At 36.8% G+C, this 26954-nt stretch overlaps 1 protein-coding gene across 2 annotated transcripts in view; it reads right to left on the bottom strand.

Moving 5' to 3' along the window:
• The window catches only part of nbeal1 (neurobeachin-like 1), a 136955-nt gene that overhangs the window by 92674 nt on the left and 17327 nt on the right, over positions 1–26954 (bottom strand). For both annotated transcript variants that reach the window (XM_056459402.1, XM_056459403.1), the window contains exons 3-6: positions 16135–16226; positions 8332–8493; positions 6567–6648; positions 3770–3897 (exon numbers count right to left, since the gene is read on the bottom strand). In XM_056459402.1, coding sequence (XP_056315377.1) covers positions 3770–3897; positions 6567–6648; positions 8332–8493; positions 16135–16226 — 464 coding nt within the window. The remainder of the gene's footprint in view (positions 1–3769; positions 3898–6566; positions 6649–8331; positions 8494–16134; positions 16227–26954) is intronic.

Here is a 26954-nt window from a genome sequence, read left to right as displayed (position 1 = left end):
TGTTTACCAATAATTAAAAAATAAAATATAATAATAATAAAAACAACAATAATATTTATTATTTGTTTTATTTTTATAATAATAATAATAATAATAATAATAATAATAGGACGAATAATATATAAAAAAAGAATATAATAATAATAATAATAATAATAATAATAATAATAATATGCATTGTTTTATTTTTTATAATAATAATTATTATTATTACAATAATAATTATTATTATTATTTTAATTATTTTAATTATTATAATTATAATTATAACAATAATAATATTAATAATAATAATAAGTATTATTATTATTATTATTATTATTATTATAATTATTAGTATTATTATTATATTTTATTTTTTATTATTATTCATGCTATTATTATTATTATTATTATTATTATTATTATTATTATCATCATCATCATTTTAATTATTATTCATCCTAATATTATTATTATTTCATTATGATTATGATTATTATTATTATTAGTAGTAGTAGTAGTAGTTATTAATGTTATTATTGTTGTTGTTTTTGTTATTATCATCAATAATAAAAAATTATTATTATTATTTTCATTATTACTGTTATTATTATTATTATTATTATTATTATTATTAAATTATAATTATTATTCATCTTAATATTTTGATTATTATTATTATAATAATTATTATTATTATTATTAGTAGTAGTAGTAGTATAATTATTATTATTACTATGTTATTATTATTATTAATCTTAATATTATTAGTAGTAGTAGTACAATTATTATTAGCAGTAGTAGTATTATAATTATTATTATTACTATGTTATTATTATTATTAATCTTAATATTATTATTAGTAGTGGTACAATTATTATTATTAATAATAATAATAATAATTTTTTAAATCACCATGAAAGATGCAAATTGTTAAATAATATATATATTTTTTTTTTTTATTATTATTATTAAAAAATTTTAAACACATGATTTATTTTACTGTAGCTATTTCTCAAGCCCCAATTTCAAAAAACCCTTAAACAAATCAAATTTTATATCTCAAGATTACTTCAATACATAAATAATAATACAAATATTTATTACATTCATCATAACATAATACAAATAAATAATACATGCTAAAACTTTACAATAGTTTTATAACTTTACAACAAATATTAAACTTAATAAAGGGTCCCGCTGAGCAAAAAAAAAAAAAATTATTCTAGGTAAATTTTTCCAGCCAAGTTACCTGTCCTCAAACATCCTTTAAAACATAAACAAACACGCACATTTATATACTGAGTAGAAGGAGAAACAGAACCAGTAGAACCAGACTGTGTGTGTGTGTATACTGGTCAAACACAGCTGCTTTTTGTGTTGATTTATTCAGTTTTGACTGTGCATGCACTCATTTCACATGTGTCATGTTACTAAACAGCAGAAACCTGCTCTAGATTGATCAATGTTAGTCAGAAAATAGCATATAGCAACATATTTACCACTCAAACGTAAACTTTCACACACAGATCCTTCATTACTGTGCTGTTGAATAACTAAAGGAACGACATTAGCATTCAGAAAGCACGCACTGACAAATCATTCACAACATAATCAATTGTTACTTGTTAAAAAAGGTCAATGATTTACTCCTCAGTAAATGATTTTGATTTACAAATCCAACGAGCTCCACAAACAACAGCAGTTTATTCTAGATTAGCAGCCTAAGAATGTTCTATTCGGCATGCACGAGGAAACCTCTGGATTAGCACATGCTTTAACAAAGAGATTAACAGTGCTGTTAAAGCTGTGCGGCTCCGTTATTGATACATAATGTTTAAATACAATACATTTTTTTAGGGGTGTCAAAATTAATAGTTTCTTCAGTGCACCGCGATGCAGATGCGGACAATTCGGTATCGGTTCAGTAATAATCATAACCGGTTCTTATGTACTGACGTCATTTATCTCATGTGCGTTATATAGCGGTAGCTTACTATGGCAAGGGAGGCGAGCGCGAGTAATTAAAACACTCCACAATTCACTGTGTGTGTTAGCTGGACACTGAAGTACAACAGAAGCCCCTATTTCAATATATGGAGAAACTGAAAGTAAACTCCATTTCTCTCTCTCCCGCTCACTGTTAACCGGTGACCTGTTGGCGTGAGGTAACTTTTCCTCTCCTCTCGGCTGTTATAGCAATACTTCTGGATACAGACATGAGCGTGCCTGCAGAGCGAGTTTTCTCCTCCACGTCTATCATGGATCAGCTGTGATCACCGCTGCCGTTTATCTGTGTCACTCATCGGTGCGCCAGAACGTTAGAGCCAATCTCAGCCCTTTCTGTTGAGCGCATGACCAATCAGAGGGGTGTAAGAACGAACTCGCTAGACAAGGCACAGAATACGAGAGGGATATTTATAATCGTTTATTTGCTATAAATGCTCTTGTTGTTGATGTACTTGAGTTTTTAAAGGTACAGTTCATATATCTGACTGTATTAAAGGACAAAATTGTATTACAAATAATATTTAAATATAAATATAGCCTATTTATCAGTTTTAATATAAGAATTGCTGTGCTGTGAAGTAAAATACTAAATTGTATATGGACAGCATCGTCAATGCACCGTGATGCACACATAAATGCACACCACTACATTTTTTGCATGCAAAGAAATGTTTCCGGAGGAATGAATATAGACAAATAAATTAAACTCTATTGAGATGTTGCCAGACCCAAGACTGGCGGCTAAAGACTGATTTATACTTCTGCATTAAGCGCATGCGTATGGTCCGGCGTGGACGCATAGCCCTCATAATCGCTGACGCACACCTTTTAAAAAACTTAACTATATATTGCAACGACGTATATCGCAAGCTTTGTGATTGGTCGGGTTGGTAGCATGACGAGTGTGGCCGGTGCTGAGAGCCACGAGCCTGATGGAGCGAGTGTTTACAAGTGTCGAGTCCTGAGAGAGAGCTCCAGATGGAAACTTTTGTTTTGCGTTTACCTTTATGACTAAAGTTGTTGCACAGCCACCGGTTCCCGCCTCTAAATGAGCGAGTTTTAGCTACTTGTACATTAAGGTAGCGTTCAGACAAAACAAACTCGCATGAAGAAACTTGACACAGATGAAAATAAAAACCTACTGCCAGCTATTGTTTCAGAAGTGTTATTGCAGAGCGACACAAACAGCACGCAGACGTACAGTATAAATGCATGACTACGTGCAAGGCAGGTGCCGTGGGTGACAGCGATCACTCAACGCAGATGTATAAATCAGCCTTAAAGGTCTAGGAACGTTGGATAATTTAAATGGTCAAGGACCGCCCACTATGTTACATGACTGACAGGTTAAGCGACCAATCGTGTTTCGTTTTGGGCTGCGTGATGCTTATGGGTGTGGAAATGTCCTCAGTATAACAGCCAATCACACAACTGCTCATTTATGAACGTCTTTAAAAGTTTAGAATAACGACAAATCAATATTCAATATAAACATCGGAGCTTTTTTTTTTATCCGCTCAGACTTGTCTCCAGGCAGGCTGATTAAGATTGCTGCACACTCGACTACTGGAAATCTTGTAACCAATCAGAGGATGACCTGCTGAAGTGTTTCAGAAAAGTGTGCCGTATGCATTAGAGGTTTAGCTTGGCGTGTTTTGGCATGACCTCTGAGCCTGAGACGAAGTGAGACGCATCTTATTCTGTCAAAAAGGACTATTGGTTGGTTATTTGCGAAAAGAGGAGGTGTGGGATTAATTGTCTGTGTTTTCCTCACCCATGAATGCGATGCCTCCAGTTGTGGTAGGGATCGTACAGACTCTCGCAGAAGGCGAGAGCATGACGAACAAACTCCTCCGCTTGTGTCTGATCCACCAGCTCCTTCTCTTTCGTCTTACTCTTCAGCTAAAGAGAGGGAAAAATGAGTTGTGGATTTACTTCATGACTGAAAAGTAAAAGTAAAAGAACTAGGGATGCAGCAATACTCAATATAATAATGAATCATTCAGTACAATCTTCACACTTTGGAGTACTGTTTTTCGGTTTTGAATTAAAGTTCTAATATTGTATTTTCCCCCTTCCTTTAATCACTGTCTAAGCGGACTCTGTGCATGTTAAAATGTATATCAATGCCCTGAAACAAGGCTTACAGAGTCACCGCAAGTAAAAAAAAAAATTTCACATGAAAATATAGCGCTGTGTACCAGATGTCAGAGCTGTGGATTGTCTTAAAGTAGAAACATCTTATTCCTGCTGTCGTTTTTAATATTAATCAAAGAACAAAAGATAATGAAATCACTTATACAGTGAAAATTATATACAGAGCTTTATTTGATCATATTATTCTGTTTTTTTACTGAATATATCATATACTGAACCATACCGAAACACTGATCCTAAAACCAAAAAACAAACCATGAGAAGTCTGTATTGTTGCACCCCTAAAAAGAACACTGAAGAACAGGGAAAAGATGAAAAAACATGAAGAAAAAGAAAAGAAAAGCTGTAAAAAGGAAGTGAAAATAAAAGGTTAAGACAAGAAAATAAGGAAAGAAAGGAAATAGGAGGAGGGAATGGAAAAGAGAAAGGAAAAGGGAAAGAGAAATAACTGAAAAGGAGGGAAGCAAAAAAATAGAAAAGGAAAAATAGAAAAAAGTGAAGAAAAGTAAAGGAAGAAGAGAGAAAACGGTAGGAAAATGAAGTGGAAGAGGAACGACAATAAAAGATGAAAAAAGATTATTTAAAAATAGAGGAAACGAGAAGGAAACAAAAAGGACAAGAAAACAAGAACATTTGATGGAAATGAAATAAATAGAAGAAGAGGAATACAAGAAATGAAATAAGAGGAAGAGTAAAGAAAGGATAAGAGGAAAAGGACACTAATGTAAAGAAAAATAAGAGGATAATACATTCAAATGAACTGGAAAAGAGAAAATGAAAGGAAAAGATAAGGACCGGAAGAAGAGAGGAAACTATATGGAGGAAATGACTGGAAAATAAAGAGGAAGAGGAGTCTAAATAGAAAAGAAAAAGGAAAGGTAAGGAGTGAAAAAATAGACAAAAGATGACAAGACAAAAGTGTCATTTGAAGGAGAAACTACATAAATAAAAGACGACAAGATGACAGGAGTAGAAATGAGAGAGGAAGAGTAGAGAAAAGAAAAGAGGAAAAGAATGTAAAGGAAACAGATGAAAATAAAGTGGAAGTGGGGAAAAAAAGTAAAGGAAAAGGAATGGACAGGAAGAAGAAAAGCATGACAACCGCTGTGACTCTCAAGACATGTTTTTTTTTTTGGACGTACAGGTTTTGACCTTATTCTTGACCTATGAATAAGCGCAGTCATTGGAATCTTTTTGGCAGGAGACTACCTTTCTCATTCACTTCCATTGATTTTTAGACATTAAAAACAGCTCGTTCTGCTGCTTAATGTCCCAAACTGACATTTTCTTGCTATATTACTCTATTTTTATCTATAGTCATGAACACACTTGTTTGTAAAGCAAGCAGTTTGACTGTTTTCTGAAGTCTACTGTTCCTAATCCTTACTCCCATAGGCAACTGAATTGAAAGTTGTAAAACAATCACACTTCAGCATCGCAGAATAAGCTCAACAGAAAGTTTGGGGTCTTGTAGGAGAAGATGTGGAACCTCAATGGCCAATTATGGCCAAAATACAACCCTTTAGGTATAAAATAGCGATTGAAAAAAAAAAGATAACTGGAAAAGAATTGGATTATTCATTCATTTCATTATACCTTGGAAAAATGTCAGAGATTGTTCCAGCCAATCATAGATAGGCAATACCAAAAATACTTTTAACATGGGGCGGAAAAGCCTTAACCTGAAAATGAAGCCTTAACCTTTCAGGCTGATTGTCCAACAAGAGCCCAATGGATAGGATTTATTTTAAGGAATGATTCAGACCAAATTGTAACAAGTATTGAAAAAAAATGGACCGATTACAACATAAATAATAGTTAAATATGCATCCCATGTAATGTGATTTGATTTTGTAAATCCTATGATAGCTGCTTTGTTCCCTTTTCTCTTAAAGATTATTATTTTTTTGGACATAATCAATAACGTTGTCTCGCACATCATTTAAAACAACAATTATGATATTATCATAGACAACACAATATCACACACACACAGAAATCAGATGATAAAATGAAAGAGGAAGAGTAGAGGAAAAGGAAAAGAATGTAAAGGAAACAGATGAAAATAAAGTGGAAGTGGAGAAAGGTAAAGGTAAAGGAAAAGGAACGGACAGGAAGAAGAAAAGCACAGGCACAAAAAAATGCAAAGGAAAACAGATTGAATTGAATTCATTTATTAAATGGGACAGCCCCCTGATATGAACCATCTCATTTTCGAGGGGGTCCCTAAAATAAAAGGAAATAACCGAACAACAAAGGAAGGTGAGAGGAAATGAAGAGAACGAGTGAAGGAAAAAGTAAATAAAGAGGAAGTGGGATAGGTGGATGAAGAGGGGCAGTCTGAGCACTGTTAAATCATGGTGAACTACAGGAGAAACGAAGAGGACAGATGTTCTAGCCAGATGTTCTCAGACCTGCTGGATGTAAAGAGTCGTCATGTTGATGATGTGGTTTATGTAGGAGCAGGCGCCGATCTCTTCCACATTAGACAGGTTCCTGTCAGACACATCAGACAGCTGTCAGTGAGGAGAAATTGTGTGTGTGTGTGTGTGTGTGTGTGTGTGTGTGTGTGTGTGTGTGTGTGTGTGTGTGTGTGTGTGTACTGGACATCGTATGACAGGGCCATTAATTCTAGCTGTCAGAGAGATTCCCCTGCCACCCCATGACGATAATTCACACACTGACTGACTGACTGCTGCTGAAGGAGGACATCCAGCTGACGCTGACGGGAAGTGTTTGAGTGTGTGTGTGTGTGTGTGTGTGTGTGTGTGTGTGTGTGTGTGTGTGGACAAATTACAACAAAACTGTACATGCATCTAAAATATATTTACAGAGGAAGCCAAAAATCACCACAGGAGTTACAATACTGTGCAAAGGTTCGGGGATGTTTATGCTCACCATAGCTGCAAAATGTAAAAATAAATAAATAAATAAATAAATAAATAAATAAATAAATAAATAAAAATTTAATAATTAATAAATACTAAAATAAAAGTTGGAAAATAAAAAATAAAATAAAAATTAAAAAAAAATAATGAATAAAATTAAAATAAATGAATAAACTATAAAAATAAAAAAATGAATTGATAAATACTAAAATAAAATGTATAAAATAAAAACGAAATAAAATTTTTCAATGATAATAAATAAAATTTAAATAAATAAATTATAAAAATTTTAAAATGAATTGATAAATACTAAAATAAAAGTTAGAAAATAAAAATATAAATTAAAAAATGATAATAAATAAAATTAAAATAAATAAATAAATAACAAATTAAAAAATAAAAATTAATTAATAAATTAATAAAAAAATACATTAAATGAAAATAAAATAAATAACAAAAAGTTAAAAAATGAATTAATAAATACTAAAATAAAAATTAGAGAATAAAAACATAAAATAAATTTTAAAATGATAATAAATAAAATTAAAATAAATAAATAACAAATTTAAAAAATAAAAATAAATTAATAAAAAAATACATTAAATGAAACTAAAATAAATAACAAATTTTAAAAGTTAAAAAATAAATTATAAAATAAAATATAAAATAATAAATTTTATTATGTTAAATTAAATATAAAAATGAATTAAGTTACCAAATATAATTGTTAACAAAAAAACAATTATATTACATTAAAATAAAATATAAAAATTTAATGAAATATAACAAACTTAAATTAAAATTTAATGTGAATAAAATTACATTAAATTTAACAGAATAAGTGTGAAATTTATTCCTTCGCAGATCATTCAAATATGCTGATGTGTTTCCTGAGCTCAAATCTTCAAATGACGATCTGTGTATGTGTAAAACGTGGCTTTTTAACTTCTAAAGAGTTTAAACATCCAAACATGAACATTATAAGTTCAGATGTCTTTCAGATGGGTGTTTGTGTCTACATATAAGTGTAAGTCAAGCAATCAAACTGTCAGACACTAAAACGTGTTGCTGAAATCAGAAACCGTGCACAAACCGTCAGCAGCAGGTGCTCGGAGAACTCATGAAACATTCAGTAGGATCACGGGTGTCCAGTTTCTGTTTTCACTGAGCTTAAAAGCACTTCATTTTTTCATAAGAGACTCTATATCCAAACGCTTCAGGTCACTCTGTCTCTTAGCTAGTTTGCCTTTTCAACCATTAAGCTAATCTCTTTTATTTTCCCTCGTCTGACCTGCAGATGACGATGAGGAACTTGAGGAGCAGGAGTGCCAGAGTCTGCTGCTCGGGCTCCAAGCCTTCAGATGCTTTCTGCACACACTGGAGGAGCTGCAGACGCAACACCTGCAGGATGTTATCGGGCAGCAGCGTCATGACCGGCGGCGTCTCCTCCGACCTGCAGCACACGTGTGAAGAGAAGACATCAGAAATTAGCATTCATGCAAATCACTCAAGACATGTTTTTAATGTTTGGTAGGGCTTGTTTCTGCACCGATATCGCAATCATACCTGGCAACATTTGTCTGTTAATTTACGGAAGAGCGGGTGGTGGGGGATTTGGGGTATCATACGACTTACGCGAGTTGGAGAATTGGATTATACATTTATTTTCATTATACCTTTGGAAAAAGTTATGAGAGTGCTCCAGCCAATCATAAATACTTCATAGAAATTAGGCCTGCACGATCAGGGGCGTAGCGGACATTTTAAAAGTGGGGGGGACGGCTGTATAAGATCATATGTTCATATAATTATTAATCAGCTGTTTCTAAATGGTCTGTTTCTAAAAGTGAGGGGGACGTTTTCCAGCACGGCTTTAACTCTCCTGGGCATGGAGTTGACCAGACCTTCACAGGTTGCCACTGGAGTCCTCTTCCACTCCTAAATCACAACATCATGGAGGTGGTGGAAATTTGACACCTTGTGCTTTTCCACCTTCCTTTTCAGGATGCCCCAGAGGTGTTTTATGGGGTTTAGGTCTGGAGACATGCATGGCCAGTCCATCACCTTTACCCTGAGCCTCTTTAGCAAGCCAGTGGTCATCTTGGAGGTGTGTTTGGGGTCATTATCATGCTGGAACACTGCTTTGCGGCGCAGTTTCTCCAGGGAGGGGATCATGCTCTTCTTTATTATGTCAGCGTACATGTTAGAATTTATGTTTCCCTCAATAAAATGTAGCTCCCCAATTCCAGCAGCACTCATGCAGCCCCACATCATGACACTCCCACCACCATGTTTAACGGTAGGCAAGACACACTTGTCTTTGTACTCCTCACCTGGTTGCCGCCACACACGCTTGACACCACCTGAACCAAAAAGGTTTATCTTGGTCTCAGACCACAGGACATGGTTCAAGTAATCCTGGTCCTTAGTTTGCATGTCTGCAGCAAATTGTTTACGAGCCTTCTTGTGCAACGTCTTTAGAAGAGGCTTCCTTCTAGGATGACAACCATGCAGACCAATTTGATGCACTGTGCGGCGTACGGTCTGAGCACTGACAGGCTGACCTCCCATCCCATCAATCTCTGCAGCAATGTTGGAAGCACTCATCCTTCTGTTTTTCAACGACAATCTTTGGATGTGACGCTGAGAACGTGCACTCAGCTTCTTTGGCCGACCATGGCGAGGCCTGTTTTGAGAAGAACCTGTCCTCTTAAAGCGCTGGATGGTCTTGGCCACTGTGCTGCAATATAGTTTCAGAGTGTTGGCTATCTTCTTATAGCCTAGGCCATCTTTATGCAAAGCAACTGTTTGCCATGAGGTGCCATGTTGAACTTTGAGTGGCCAGGATGAGAGATTGGAAGAGCTTTTATACCAAATTGAACTCACCTGCTATCTGCTGACACCTGGGACAGTTTAACACTAATGAGTCACATGACACAGGGGAAGGAAAATGACTAATTGTGCTCAAATTGTACATTTTATCTTAGGGGTGTACTCACTTTTGTTGCCCGGGGTTCAGCTATTATTGGCTGTATTTTTAGTTGTTTTGAGAGGACAATAAATTTACACTGCTAAACAAACTTTACACTGACTACATTTCATTGTGTCAGAGTCATTTCTGCAGTGTTGTCCTATGAAAAGTTATAGATAAATATTTGCAGAAATGTAAGGGGTGTGCTCACTTTTGTGACACACTGTATATTGAAATAGGAATTAAGGGCTGCACAATATATTGCTTTAGTATTGATAATGTGCAATTTTGCAATAGTCTGATCGCAGGATCTGCAATGTTGAGTTAGGATTATAATAATTAGCCACCACTGGTCAGAGCATGTGATTTGTGGAGCCATTTGGCAAATTTAATCCAAATAAAGTGAAAGGTGCAGTATGTACGTTTGACACCCAGGGGTTAAACTAGGTATTGCATTCCTGGACCAAAACAAACTCAGGTTGCCAGATTGACTACCAACAAGAGCGACACCAGAAATAGATTTATTAGAAACGGCTTCTACTTCTTACAACAGAAAACTGACAATGATCACCTCAGGTACACCTCATGTGCTTTATTCAGTGTTAAATGCTAATAATGCGAGTTCGAATGCCATTTTACATGACATTTATTGCCATATTCTGAAAGCAGCAGCACATAGATCACCTCAGATCTATCTGTTTAGTAAAGCATACATTCAGTGCATCACTTAGCGGGTTTCCACACAGGTTTCTGCATCTTGTTTATATACACTATGAACAGCAGCTACGCTAATTATTCTCTTTATTCTCCATTTCCACCTGGGGATACTCTTCCCGAGGCCCTCAGACTATGCAGAGTCACTGATTCGATCCAAGACCAGCTATGAGATGATCCCAAGGTTTCCATATCCTGGACCTGGCCGTATCCTGAGCAGCTACTGTGATGGTCATGGAGGAGTGGAGAACATGAGACTGATTCCTGTGACGCTCCAGGGACAGACGAGTCTTCGCTGAGGCCAGCTTCCAGCCTCCGCCACTGAGACTGCAGCTCTGCACAAGACGTTTGGCCAGCGGAGAAATTAAAATGGTCGTGCCCAAACTGAGTCTGGTTTCTCTTAAGGTTTTTTTTCTTCACTTTCGCCAATTAGTGAAGTTTTTTTTCCCTCTCCGCTGTCGCCTCTAGCTTGCATGGTTTGGGATCGGTGGAGCTGCGCATCGTTGGATTTGCTCTTCAGTGTTTGGACTCTCAGTAGTGATTATTAAACCACACTGAACTGAGCTAAACTGAACTTAAACACTACAAACTGAACTACACTGGTCCAATTTACTATGATCTTTTATGTGAAGCTGCTTTGACACAATCTACATTGTAAAAGCGCTAAACAAATAAAGGTGAATTGAAAAATCTTGAACCCGAAACAAACCGCTTGAAACTGAACTTCAAATCTGTGACTCAAAACCAACACACATCAGTGATTCAGCATCTACATTTAATAATGTTAAAGAGGATTAATATGTATTAATTAGATTATAAACCTTACCATTTCATGAGCGAGTGCATATTCTGTGCTTCTGAATGGCTGTATTTACATTTGTTGCGTTTCGTCTGGTGCAAACAGCTAAATTGCTCAACACTACAAATCTCATCACGTAGCATGTTGTTTGAACACGGGGTTACAATGCAACCTGCACACCTAATGTTTATGTTCACAATATTTATATTATTTGCTAATTATTATATTTTAATTACATTAGAATTAATTATTTTACTATTTTTCGGGAGAGTCTAACACAGGCATGGCCAAACTCGATCCTGGAGGGCCGGTGTCCCTGCAGAGTTTTGCTCCAACACTAATCAAACACACCTGAACACCCTAATTAGTGTCTTAAAGATCACTAGAAAGCTACAAGCAGGTGTGTTTGATTAGGGTTGGTGCAAAACTATGCAGGGACACCGGCCCTCCAGGATCGAGTTTACCCATCCCTGGTCTAAAAGCATTCAGGTATAGAAATTGAATAATCAAATGTAAAATAATTACACGGTATAGTCTTGATTGTATGAAAAGGCTTTGTTAACTTTATACAAGCTTTGTTCTGCTTTTTTACTATTTATTATGTGCGTTTACTATGCACAATACAGTGTTTTGCATGAGAGTCAACAACGTAACACTTAAGCACCGTATTTCTTGTAGTAAACACACACATTGATATAGAAGACAAAGGAGAATAAATGAGTTTAACTGAATTTTCTTGTAGCTTGGTATGATTACAGTTTAACCATTGAAGGAAGTCGCATGTGATCATGTTTTTTTTTTGTTCTGGACTTTTAATTTTTGCGTGAACTAACCCTTTAAATCCTCATGGGAACTAACCGAATAGATAAATGAAACCAGCATATGGACTCTGCGCAAATAGTTGATGAAAAGCCATATGTAGGTGGATTTCTGCTTGATGGCACGTCTTGGAATTCTAATTCTCTAATCGTGACTGTAAATGCAAGTCGTGCACTACAACAACGTGTTTCCAGCAGCTGAAAGAGTGTGATGAAGCAGAGGAGTGTGAGAGCGGCACAGCTGTGGAGGAGAGAGAGAGAATAAAGCCAGTGCAGTTTAATGTCTCTCGCTCAGGCAGTCTGCCGGCTCCTGGCTCTCCTCTCGCTCTGCATTACGTAATGACATCTGACAGTCTGAGCACTTCAGGATCACATGAGCACAGCTGGGAGAGCCGGAGTTATTTTCTCATGCCACACACTCCACACAAATCCTTTAACACGCTGCTCTCTTTCTCTCTCTCTCTCTCTCTCCATCTGCACTTCAACCTCTGGAGCGCTCTGATTTCCCCCTTTTATCCGCTTCTAAACTCTTCATTTTTCCATGCATTCATGCACACACACACACACACACACACACACACACACACACACACGCTCACAGACACACAAATCACGCATGCACGCACCCACACATATGGATGCAGACACATAGACACGCACGCACATGCATGCACACACATGCAAGTACACACAGGGACACAGATAAACGGGCACACACACATGTGCACGCACAAACACACACATGCATGCACACAGGCACACACATAAACGGGCACACACACGTGCGCACAAACACATAGGCACATGCATGCACACAGGCGCACACATAAACGGCCACGCGCACACACATATGCACACAGGCACATGCGCGCACACATAAACGGGCACATACACATGTGCGCACAAACACCCAAATGCACACAGGCGCACACATAAACAGGCACGCGCGCACACACACACACATGCACACAGGAACATGCATGCACTCACAAAAATGGGCACACACACGTGCGCACAAACACACATGCACACAGGTGCACACATAAACAGGCAAACACACACACACACACAGGTTCGCACACAGACACATGCACGCATAGGCGCATACAATCACACACAGGCACATGCATGTACACACATAGGCACAGGCGCACACACAGGCGCACACACGCACACACACAGACGCACACAGGCGTAAACACACACGCACGCACACATAGCTGCATACACGCACACACAGGCATGCGTATGTACGCACATAGGCGCACACGCACACATACACACGGACACACACAGGCTTACATACACATATACACACAGGCGTGCGAGCGCGCGCACACACAGACACAAACCATATACACACACACACACAGGCGCGCACGCACATAGGCGCGCACACACACACGCACGCACACAGAAAGACAGACACACACACAGAAAGTCACACACACACACAGACAGATACACTGCAACACGTAGACAGACACAGTGTGCACACAGAGACAAGACACACACACACACACATACAGAGGGTTGGCTCTCTTTTCACTGTATTGCTGCTCAGTTGCATCAGAATGTGACCTTGATGACAGGACATTCATTTAATATGCTTCATTATCCACAGACACACACACACACACACACACACACACATATAAATGTGCAATCAAAACTAACATGCGCCTAAAATATTATACTATTAAACTAAATACAAAACTTTTAGCTTTTAATAAAATCCATCAGTCTCAGCCTCATATTACACACGACTGTCTGAATCAGGGTTTGTTTTTAATAACTGAAAATAATTACATTTCACTGATCCACTACAGCATGTGCTCCAATTTGATTGGCTGACACTTATACCAGGAAATCATGCCACTTTAGTTTATAACTAGACTTAAAGGGATAGTTCACCCAAAAATGAACCTTCTGCCATCATTTATTTGTTCCAAACCTGTTTAAAATGATGGTCATTCAATTGTTATTTCTTCATTTATTTATTAGAAGTTAATAAATGATTTATTATCTTTTAATATTCATGTTAAATGTGCTGTGTGTAGGTTTTTGACTCTTCTAAAGCATAAAAATACCATATGTTTGCAGATATTTAAGAAACACGTCTTTGTTTTGGTTCTTTTAACCTGCCCAATGCCAGTTTAGCCAATTATATTGCAGCACCCGTGATGCCTTGGTGGAAAACCAAGTATTTCATTCATTCAGTCAGGAAGGCTCTGAAAGCATGCGTCCGTGACTGAAATGTGACCTTTGGTGGACAGTAGCAGACTGCGAAATGGCACGCAGATTCAGTTCTACATGAGGTTATTAATTAGCAAATGATATAAATGTTAAGAGCGTAAACATCATGTTACTAACAACACGCTACGTGGAGAGGTATGCATTGATGAGCAATTTGGCTGTTTTCACGAGACGAAACAAGATATAAATTTAAATACAGCCATTCAGAAGCACAGAATAGTGCACTTACTGCACTCTGGCGAAATGGTAAGGTTTATAATCTAACTAATACATATTAAACTTCTTTAACATTATTAAATGTAGATGCTGAATCATTGATGTGTGTTGGATTACACTGAGTCACAGATCTAAAGTTCAATTTCAAACGGTTTATTTTATTTTCAGGATCTGAGGAGTACTATCTGCTGCTGATTTCAGTATATGGCAATAAATGTGATGTAAAATGGCATTCAAACTCGCATTATTAGCATTTAACTCTGAATAAAGCACATGAGCTGTACCTGAGGTGATCATTGTCAGTTTTCTGTTGTTGTGAGAAATGGAAGCCGTTTCTAACATATAAATTCGAGGTGTTGGTTAGGACAAAAACTCCTTTTAATATGGAAAATATTCTTTCTATTAGGTGCCGTTGATTTTATTTCTTAAATCAGCGTTTAGTCTCAATAGTCAGACTCGTTCCTGTTGGTGTCGTCAATCTGGCAACCTGCGCTTGCGTATGTTTTGAACAAGCTGTGCAATACCTAGTTCAACCACCGGGTGTCAAACTTACATAATGCACCTTTAACTTTATATTTACATGAAATTATTCATTTTATTCATGGTAAAAAAAACGCTGGGTTCCACACAACTCCTTCATCTTGTCTTAACACAAACTGATTAAGTTAACTTAATTGCTTTTACAAAGTTAAGCAGATTAAACCTAAAACGATTAGGTTGCCCCCAAAAAACCTTAAGGATTGTGTAGGTTCAACTCATATTGAGCAAGTAGTTTGAACACAAAAGAAAAAGTATTTTGAAGAATGATTGAAACATCGAATCACTGACTTCTATACAATTTGTATGTTCTATTATGGAATGTAATAGTTACAGGTTTCCAACATTCTTCAAAATTTCTTAATTTGTGTTGAACAGAAAAAACCCCAAACAGTTATATGTGTAGTCACTACCAAAAAGCAGACTTGGTAAAATTAACTGGATGCAGAAACACAGCCTTCATATATTGAACATTATGAACATTTATGTCTAATAATCTCTGCTTCTGCACATTTTTAGGAAATTAGAGTGAATCACAGTGCTGACTGGCCTGAAAAAAGCACAATGTGGAACAGACTTGACAGTCAACGGGCATTCAGTCAAAAGTCTGGCTATGCAAGAATGTGGCCTACAATTCAGTCCAGAAAAAAACACTCAAGGGTTTATCAAAACCACTGTGAACTTCATAACCTACAGTAGCTCCAGAGAAGTGATCATTCACTCAATAATGGAGGTCTATGGGAAGATCAGACCCAACCCCAATTCGAATGTATTAAAGCCTACCTGCTTGGCGGTTTCTCGAAATCCACATCCAGACATCTCTCGTAGGAGCCGATGAAGATCTCCAACCAGAGCTTCAGGTAGTCCGGGTCCTTCTACAGGTTTGGGGAAACAAGAAACAACAAACAGAGAGAAGTGTTAATTTACAGTATTATTCATGGAGATACAGTCTAACTCTAGGTGTGCCTTTATGCATTAATTTACCAAAAAAAGAAGATTTAATCATTATTTTCTCAACCTCAAGTGGTTCCAAACCTTTATGATTTTCTTACTTCTGGTGAAAACAAAATAAGATATTTGGAAGGAAGTTGAAAACCTGTAACCATTGACTTTCCCAGTAGAAAAAACAAAAACGATGGAAGTCAATGGTCACAGGTTTCCAACATTTTTTAAAGATCACCTCTTGTATCCAACAAAAGAAAGAAACAAAGATTTTACACAAGGAAAGGGTGAGTAAATATTGACAGAATTTTCATTTTTGGGTGAACGATCCCTTAATGCTTTATTCTAATCCAGGATGAGAACTGTCATGACGCAACACTGAATTAAAGTGCAGGTCAAGTGGTTTGTTTTCAAAACATCTTATTTTCAGTTTGTAACGTAGCTGTTCTTCAATGTAAACAGTCTGCAGAGCTGTTCATGAAAAAAAGTGCATGACAAATTTCACGAGTTCACACTTGCAATAGTTTCAGAATAAAGCGTATTTGGCGTGCTGTCCGGGGAGAGGGCTCTGAGCTCGGGGAAGACACCCAAACTCGAGTTATTCCCCTTATCAGTAAACAGAGAGGAATTGGGATTCGAGCGAAGTATCTAGCCCGGCCCCAGAACGCTCCCCCCGGGATTGTAATGCTTAAGAGGTGAGGTGACGGGGTGGTGGAGGGATGCTAAAGTCGTAAGATGCTGCAGGTAAGACAGCTTTGGTATATATAGGGGTTTGGTCAAGAACTGATTGGGTAATAGAATAATTGTCAATGACGTATTTGATACTGAAACTTCTGCGCGTGCTCCTCCCAAAATTTGTTTATAAAACATCACAAAGTTAATTACTCTCAAAACAACGAGTCAGCTCTGTATCTCCTTAACGAATCGCTATATCTTTTGGTGACTGTCGCTTTAAATTGAAACGTACTAAGGAAGAACGTCAATCAAAGTGTTTCTGCAGACTGTTTTTATAAAGTGTGATTATAAAAACTAACATTAATACATTTTTACCATTAAAAGCTGCTTATTTTAAGACTGACAGCACACAACTGTGTTTAAATCCATTATAAAAGTGATTGTTGCATACTAGGTCTGAGTTATACACAAATAGAAAAAAGTGCTCTGAATCTCCTTAACAAATCATTATATTTTCGAATCTTATTTACATCAACACCATCAAAGTAACCATAAACCCTGCCTGTCCTGGACATACAAACACTGAAGTGGGCATTTCATTTTTGACATGAAAAGATCAAGCAAAACTTGGCCAGCTGACCAATAAGAGCAGAGCTGGCTTATGGAAGGGAGGAGCTGACTCAAACGAACTGATTCAAACGAACATTTGAAAAGCATTGCAAAATTATTCAAATATTAAACGCATGTTCAAGAGTAGTATTTGAAACTATGATTTAATCCCTCCTGGTTCGAGTCTGGCGAAGCACACTTCCACAAAAGAGACTAAAAGTAATGTAAAATGAAAGTAAAACTGTTGTCACTAGGACTGCAACTAGCAATTAGTTTCATTATTGATTCATTTCGTGATTATTATCATTGTTTTTTTTATTAATCAGATTTAAAAAAAAAACAATGTTTTTTTGACAGTTTGTTAATTCTAACAAAAGAAAACTGTAAATTCAGGTATTATTTATATACAGAAATGTACTTTAAAATTAAAAATAAACTTAAATAAAAAAAACAAAGTTTGTTTTTGAACAGTAAAACTTGTCTAAACATCCAAAATAAAAATATACAAAAAGCAAAAGAGCAGGATCTGTTGAAATATCAAAATTATAAATAAACAAATATGTATAATATATATACAAATGTAATGTTATTAGCATTCGCTAAAACCACAACATTGATTCATTTTAATATTCTACTGCTGCTGTAGTTTGCTGATTATAAGTATGTGGTATCTCAATCTACTTGCACTGTTTGATTTAAGCTAATCTAAAGAAGCGCCATTTAATCTAAAGAGTCTAATCTAATCTAAAGACTTGTAACTGAACTGATCTTTGTCCTGAAGTTGACAAACTGTTTAAGCAAAAACATTTAAACTATACCATTTTGACACAATGAAGATGACTGTGGTATTAGGGTTGTCACAATACTGGAATTTGATACCAACCGATACTGAAATTTTAAAAACATCCATTTCCTGCGAACATGAGCGCTGTTGAGCACGTTCTTAAACAGCGCTGATTTGCCATTGTGTTCACCTGTTCAACAGAAATGACTGTGATTGGCCGTGAAGCTCATCAGTTCACCGAACTCACCGCTGTTTACTGAGTGTAAACACGGATACAGGGACAGTGGAGCATTTCAAAGTCATGTCGATCAGCTGGTTTGTCTATAAGCTCCAGTGTCCCTGTATCTGTGTTTACATCCAATAAACAGCAGTAAGTTCGGTAAACTGATGACTTTCCTGGCCAAATCACAGTCATTTCTGTTTAAGAACGTGCTCAACAGCACTCAAATGTTAGCGGGAAATAGATGTTTTTAAAATTTCACTCTCGATTGGTCCCAAATTCCAGTATCGTGACAACTCTACTGTGGTAGACTACTTCCATGCCACGAAAGCGGTCTTGCATAGTGTGCAGGCTACCGTCTTCGTAGTCGATAACGGCATTTGTTGACGACAAATTACATTATCGATAATTTAATGTTTTTACCGATTAGCTGTTGCAGTCCTAGTGGTCACAGTGCAATCTTACGTTTGTTTTTGAAAAGATTACTGTTTGGGTTTTGTTCAGTGGTTTACTAGGTGATCTGTACGACCTGTGCTGCCCCCTAGTGAACATGTAGGTGTATAACGTGTATCTGAAACATGCTACAAATACAAATAATACCCAAACGAACACATTTCAATTCTCAAAAATGTTCACATCACCCTCTAGTGGATTTGTCATCCAAAACGTGGAGCAAAATGTAATCTGAGCAACGTAATTTAACATATTTACAATGAGCCTGTGCTGACTTTATCAGTTCATGCATTCACTAGGAATCAAGCCTTGACTTTGGCATTGAGTAACAGGAATGCTTATCTCCAGGTGTGTCCCATAATGCTCAGGTTAGCGAGAGGATTTTATCAGGTTTAACTCGAGACACATGACGACTGACAAACCAGCCTGAGCACATTCCAACAGGAATCACCGACCTGACAGACATTCCAGCATTCCTGAAGCTCGACTTAGAACAACACTCCTTACAAACATCCACACACGAATCCTTTCACTCTGCATGCTATACTCAGAATTAAATCTCGATCAATCTGATGAGCTGGCAGGGTCGAGTTTATGAAGCATGTGACTCTGTAATTGGCATGACCGAGACTCAATGCCTCTGTTTGTGTGGTCAATGTTTAAGCTGTGCTGCTCCCAGACTTCCAGAACAGGAAAGCATGCTCAAAAATTCCTCTCGATGAGATCATCTGAACTGCATGGCCGTGGTGAAAAAAAACAACTGACCGCTAAGAGATATGAACAACACAACACTAAAAGCAGTGTTTTTGATAAGCACTTAAAACAGGTTGAACGAGTTTTTTTGTTTAATCCCAGTGTAATGCAACTGTAGATGATTAATGGAAGAACTTTGTTTCTTTTACTTTACCACTTTTGGTGTTTTTATTCATTTATTTACGTGATTGTTAAAGTATTATAAAAAAATAAACATTATTTCTTCAGTAGGTCGGAATAATAATAATTACTAGTATTTTTTTGTAAATTATTCTGTAGATTTTGTTTAATGCATAAACCAAAAACGCCAAAATTATGGAAAAACTCAATTTTAAAAAGCAAGTTTTATTTTCTCAGACAACAAGCAAAAAAGAAGTGAGTTCATGCTTTAAGGCAGGGGTGTCCAAACTCGGTCCTGGAGGGCCGGTGTCCTGCAGATTTTAGCTCCATCTTGCCTCAACACACCTGCACGGATGTTTCTAGAAAGCCTAGTAAGTGCTTGATTAGCTAGCCCAGGTGTGTCTGATTGGGGTTGGAACTAAACTTTGCAGGACACCGGCCCTCCAGGACCAAGCTTGGACATGCCTGCTTTAAGGGGACCTATTTTGCCCCTTTTTACAAGATGTAAAATAAGTCTCTGATGTCCCTATAGAGTGCATATGTGAAGATTCAGCTCAAAATACCACACAATTCTGTTTTAGAACTCTTTGAAACAGACCGCTTTAAATTCAAATGAGACTTTTCAAAAGAGGGCGGAGATACAAGTGAGAGAGAGAGAGAGGGATTGTTTTTCAAAGATATTATGCTAACGGAAAGCATTCAGGCAGATCACCTACTGCAGCTTTAAGAACTGAGTTGGTTCAACTCAAATTAAATAAGTAGTTTAAACAAGCAGCAAAAATCATTTTTTTAGTGAACAAAAGTAATTAAGATCAGTACAAAGGTATATTTTAAAATACTTAAATGTTGCTAACAGAGCTGCACGATTCCGGCTAAAATAAGAGTCGCGATTTTTTTGCTTAAAATAAAGATAACGATTTTCTCACAATTCTGTAGATGTAAAATAAAGGTTAATTTGAGTCGCCTATTATTGTTTTTTTCTCAAACATATGGTAAAACCATAATAATAATATGCGTAGGCTCATTCCGAAAACGTAGTCCCGAGGACGTTTCTGGAGACCGCGAATTAGGTATGTATGGCTGCATTTCGTTTTTTTAAGCAAAACGCTGCGGGGCGGTATGACGCCGTTCCTTTTAGCGCTCGCCGGCTGACCGCTTACTTTCATGTGGAGGGCTTTCCCGCCGCAACCAGTTTGTCCGGTTAGCTCGTCCTGTGCGTCGGCAGACTCGAGACGCAGAGAGGAGCTGACCATGATGACCACAAATCAGGTAAGACTAAAACAGAATCCAAGAAAGAAGGCGAAGAGGTTCATAACAGGGTGAGAATGTGGTACAATCCGAAAACGTGGTTAAAAAAATAATAATAAAATAAAATAAAAAAAAACAATTGGACGAGGGCTTTTCTTTTTCCGGATGGCTTTTGTAAATCGTTGGTTGGGTTTAGGGCGATCAATCATTCAGCCAGTCGGACAGACAGACGTTCGTTCGCCAGCGGCCTCTGGTGGGTTCAGGCGAGAACAGCTCGGGCGCGAGATGTCGAGACGTCCGAGAAGATTTATTATCTTTTATCATTTATGTCAACTTATTTTTTAGATGAAATTGTTCATTTTATTCACAGTAAAAAATGACGGGTCCCACACAGTGTTGTGCCAACACAAACTGATTAAGTTAACTCCATCGTTCTTACAAATTAAAATGAACTGAACATAAAACAACCAAGCTGGCCTGCAGTTAAAATCAGCAGAAAGTGTATCTGCAGAAAGAATCAATAAAGATGAAAAAACAAAGAATGCATTTGTGTATTTATGTGTGCGCGCAAAAGAAAAGCTCCATTCATTTGAGATCCAGCGGCAAGACACAGATGTCTATTGAGGTCTGGATGTGGCCAAAGGTGGCACGCCCTGTTTATTTAGAGCTCGCGCCACAGGACGGGCACTGCCTCGCTCCTGATGCCCTCTCCAGATGGAAGGGTGTGGGGCGACTCAGACACAATCAACCACTCATGCATGTCAAGCTCCCATTTAAACCCATTAAGTGCTTTTTTTTTTCTAAAGCACTGAACATTAACTCGGAGTCTTTTATGTTGTGTGAGCTGTACTGCACACCCCGGGGGAAATGATTCTGTTGTAACCTGCACACCTGAACGACTCCTGCATGATATTATAGCTACTTCAGTTGTTTGTTCATGTTAAATCAGTATGGCTTTTGTGTGTGTGTTGTAGAAATAATAATAATAATCATAATAATAATATTCACTTTATTGTTAAAGTGATTGAATAATACAGTATAAGTACAGACCCGCTAATTGTGCAATGTTTCCTTACTTTATTCTTTATAGTAAGTTTGTGCAAGTCATCGTGTAAATTACAATTAAAGGGATAGTTCACTCAAAAATGAAAATTCAGTATTCATTTACTGACTCTACGTCTGTTTCAAACCACAAAAGAAGATATTTTGAACAATGTTGGAAACCTGTGGCCATTAGGCATGAGCCGGTATAAGATTCTGACGGTATGATAACCTTGGATAAAAATATCACGGTATTGTGATTACTGCTCCACAATAAGTTATTTTTAAATGGGTAAAACAAAAAAACAACAGCATTCATCCCCACTGAACACTACATATTTTATTTTAAATACAGGATTGTTTGGATCTTGGTGTGTTAAATTCTTTTGTGAAACCTAATGTAAAAAACCTGGGTGTTATTATGGATAGTGACTTCAAACTGGATAAACCAACACAATCTCACGGCAATTCGTAACTTTTTTTTAGTGGCTAATTCGTACGAATTCGTACAATCTAATTCGTACAATTCAGTACGATTTGCTCATCCTCCAATGACGGTTGGGTTTAGGGGCGGGGTTAGGTGCCACGCTTCCTTTTTAAAATCGTACCATTTCGTACGACTGAACTCGTACGAATTCGTACGAATTAGCCACTAAACACTAAATACTTACGTTTTCTCGAGAGATCAGGCTGGATAAACAGATTAATTCGGTAATTAAAGCTAGCTTTTTCCAGTTGAGGCAACTATCCAAATTAAAGTCTTTTTTGTCCTTTAACGACTTTGAAAGGGTAATACATATTTTTATCTCGACTCGACTAGATTATTGTAATGCCGTCTATGTGGGTATTAGCCATACCTCCATTACTCGTCTGCAGAGGGTGCAAAATGCTGCTGCACGTTTGCTGACGGGGACACGCAAACGGGACCACATTACACCTATACTGGCTTCTCTTCATTGGCTTCCTGTAGTTTAGGATACATTTTAAGATTTTAGTTTTGGTGTTTAAATGCCTAAATGGACTAGCACCAAGATATTTGTCCTCATTAATCCAATTGTACACTCCATCAAGGGCACTTAGATGTACTGATCAGCTACTTTTGGCTGTTCCACGTGCAAGGTTAAAAACCAGGGGGGACCGTGCCTTTGCAGTGGTGGCCGCCAAACTTTGGAATAATTTGCCTCCCGACGTTAGGCAGGCTGCAACCCTTTCTGTTTTTAAATCAAGTCTTAAAACCCATTTTTACTCTTTGGCTTTTAATCCCATATGAGAGTCATGTGTCTGTTGAATTTGTTCTTTGTTTTAGATGGTGTATGTGTGTACAGCACTTTGGTAAGCACTTGTTGTTTTTAAAAAGCGCTTTATAAATAAACTTTGACTTGACTTGACTTAAGAATCATTTAAAATACTTTGCACCAGTAGCTTTTGATGTAGAGGTTGCTTTTCTGCAGAAGACACTGTTGCCCTAAAAATCTAAATAAAATAGTTGTGAAAAACATGTAAAAAATAAACAAACAAACAAAAATAAATAAATAAATAAATAAATAAATAAATAAATAAATAAATAAATAAATAAATAAATAAATAAATAATAATGTGTATATATACACACCTGAGGAATGGTAGGAAAAAAACCTTGACTATTCCAAACCGCGGTAAACCTTGAAACCGGTTATTGTGACATGCCTTGTGGCTATTGACTACTGTTTTATCAATGTGTAGTTAATGTGTTTGTTCTCATATTTATAAGGGTATTTCTATTTGCTCTATTGCTGTGTACTTCCCACTTAAACTTTACACAATTACATGTATAATACAAACACACAAACATTGAATTTCACAAGAATTACTGCTGTTTTTTGTTTCTATTTCACTCTTATTTACGTTGTTGTGATTTTTACTAGACCAAACAAATTATTAATTAATGAAACACATTTTTGGCACTAGTTTAAATCAAGTTGCAATGAAAACACACACAAAAAAAAACACGAACTCACCAAGGTTTGTCAGGGTGAGTAAATTTTCAACTTTATATGTACTGTTAATGTACATTGCATTTTCAGATTTCATGTAGCACTCTATTTGCCACACACAGACACACACGAACACACAAACACAAACAAATGCCATTAGAACAAATGTCATACAAAATTAAAACAAACATTGTTTTATCCAAACACACAACTATAGTGTAAATCCAAAACAAATCCAAATTAACGTATTCATTAATTAATGCAGACAATTATTTTATCGCGTGTTAACGCAGTTAATGTTTTTAGTTTAGAATATTTTGAATACACATACCAGGAAGCCATGGGTCACAAGAGGTTGTGTGGTTGATTAGTATTAGCTTGGGAAAGGCATCATCACACTTCTCAACTAATGAGAACGATTGGGGCGGGCCTAAGACTGCCGCTGCTGTTGCTGCTCTCACATGACGATTAAAAAATATGGATAAAAATAGCCGACTCTTAAACGCAAATTTTCTGTGTAAAACTCTTCCTAAAGGCAAAGTTGACAAAACCAAAGCTACATGTCACTAAAGCAAAGCAGAGCATGACCGAAGTACTGAAAGTCTGATACAGTATCACTTAATATGCAGTACACACTGTGGATGCCAGCAAATCATGCACCCAAACAAACAGTGAAGGAGGTAACGTTAAGCTTCGGTAGACTCCTTTGGAGAGTTCATTTACATTTTCAGATGATAAAGAATCTAATAAGTAAATGCTGAGTTGGGGGAATTGATTAATGTAGTTGATTTTGTCCTTAATTACTTACTCAACCTTTATCAGAAAGGTTTATTTTTATTTTGAAATGATATTTATTTATTTATTTATTTTATTTTTAGGGTCTGAGACTATCCAAAGAAAATTCAGTAAAAAGCATGTACTTTACAGACTAAAATCCCTGCACAGAAAAACTGTTGTTGTTGCTTTCAACATTTCGTCTCACTCTTAACAGTGACAGCTGCTAAAGAATGGACTGTTTAGGCAGTTTCCTCATAAAATTAAAGGTTTTAGTTTTCACCTGTTTAGAAAATGTACATTTCTGAAAGGTAACTTGCTGTTGCTTGCAAGTGTCCAGTTACAATGTTATGAACAAGCCTCTGAAATCTGAGCATGACTTAATTTCTAACATACATACAGCTGCAAATATCTTAATTTGAGTACACAGTTAGAGTTTATTTACATATAAATAAATACATTTAAGGTAAACATTCAACTGCTAAAGTCTTATGGGATGTTAGGTTTTTGCACTTGTTCATACACTTACTCAACACTTTTAAAATAAGTGCTAATACACTTCTTTTAAAATAATTAGCCATTTTTGTGCATAATGCGATAAATTGCAGACAACCGCGATTAAAGAATTTATCGTAATAAATACATAAAAAGGAAAAAGAATTACTGTAAATTAAAAGGGCCCATAGTTTACCTCTTTTTTATGATTTAATATTAATATTATGGTTCTTCTGAGTGTGTCAGTTTAGGTTCAGTTTAAAACACAATTAAGATTTTTGTATTATAATGTGTTAAAAAGTGTCATGTTGGGGGCGTGTCCACAGTTCACTGATTTAGGGGTGTGTTGCTTCACATGTAGACTAGTTTCAGCTTCCCGCATAATTTGTAATAAGGGGGCGGGGCCATGACCCGCTCTGTGTTTGCAACACAGACAGGCAGATTGAAAGGAGGAGGAGAGGATCAGCATTCAGTCGTACATGTACGACTCGGACACAGACCAAGCAGAGAGTACAAAATCATTTGTGTCTTTGTACAGTTTTACAGCCAACTGTGTGCTAGTTTCAAGTGCCGAGCTTGTACACCGAGACTAATAACCACACACACTGAATTAACTTTGACTGAGGCACCGGATGCGCCGCTCGAAGCCGCGACACGGCACACCAGACACTCTCTGTGGCGCGGCAGAAACATGAAGTGTCCCGAATCGTCGCTCCACACATTTTTGAATTCTAAACGTAGGTTTCTGCAGCGGTCCGCAGCGCCCAGCCATCGACTTGAGCGTACCCTGATAGAAACCGATGTTTAGAATTCTAAAACGCATGCTAGTTAAGATCACAGGGAGCTTCTGGGATCGCGAGAAATGCAAATGGCTGAAGTATAAGGGAGACTCGATGAGAAGTACACATGTTTGCAAACCTACCTAAAGATACAACCAATAATTCCGATTAGAGCGATAATGTGGAGAATATTGATCTTGTGTTGAGCCCAATGAGCCTTGCATCTAAAAATAGAGCTAGCGTGTTCCTTTAGTGATATCGCTTCGACTCACGCTGAAAATGGCGGATGTGAATCAACAAACTGAGGATATGATGACGCGCCTGTCAATCAATATTGGTGGGCGGGGGGGATCCCTCTCCTACGTAAAGTTGCGGTCGATTTGAAAACCGATCCAAATGGTCCACCGTTTTTTATGTTGTTAAATTGAAAAAAAAGCACTGGGTGTGTTTATATCACCCCAATATGACGGTCTATACACCATACATGCACATATGTCTGTCCAAACAGCTTGAAAAGTAGATTTAAGTTCAATAAAAGCTGAAATTCTACTGCCATGTTTTTTAAACCAAAAAATAACTATTGAGTACAAACAGTACCACCCTGTAGGCGTCTTCTTTAGTAATGATTATGAGTCAGAATAGTGGCAAAGACACTGGACAAACTTAACCTTCACTAATGGCGGGCATATGACCCACTTCCACAACACTAAGCTCACTCTAATCACATGGACGACACA

The sequence above is a fragment of the Danio aesculapii genome, chromosome 6 (assembly GCF_903798145.1).
Source record: "Danio aesculapii chromosome 6, fDanAes4.1, whole genome shotgun sequence".
Classification (NCBI taxonomy): Eukaryota; Metazoa; Chordata; class Actinopteri; order Cypriniformes; family Danionidae; genus Danio; species Danio aesculapii.
Note: the sequence above shows the minus strand (reverse complement) of the source record. Positions and strands in the feature narration are given on the sequence as shown.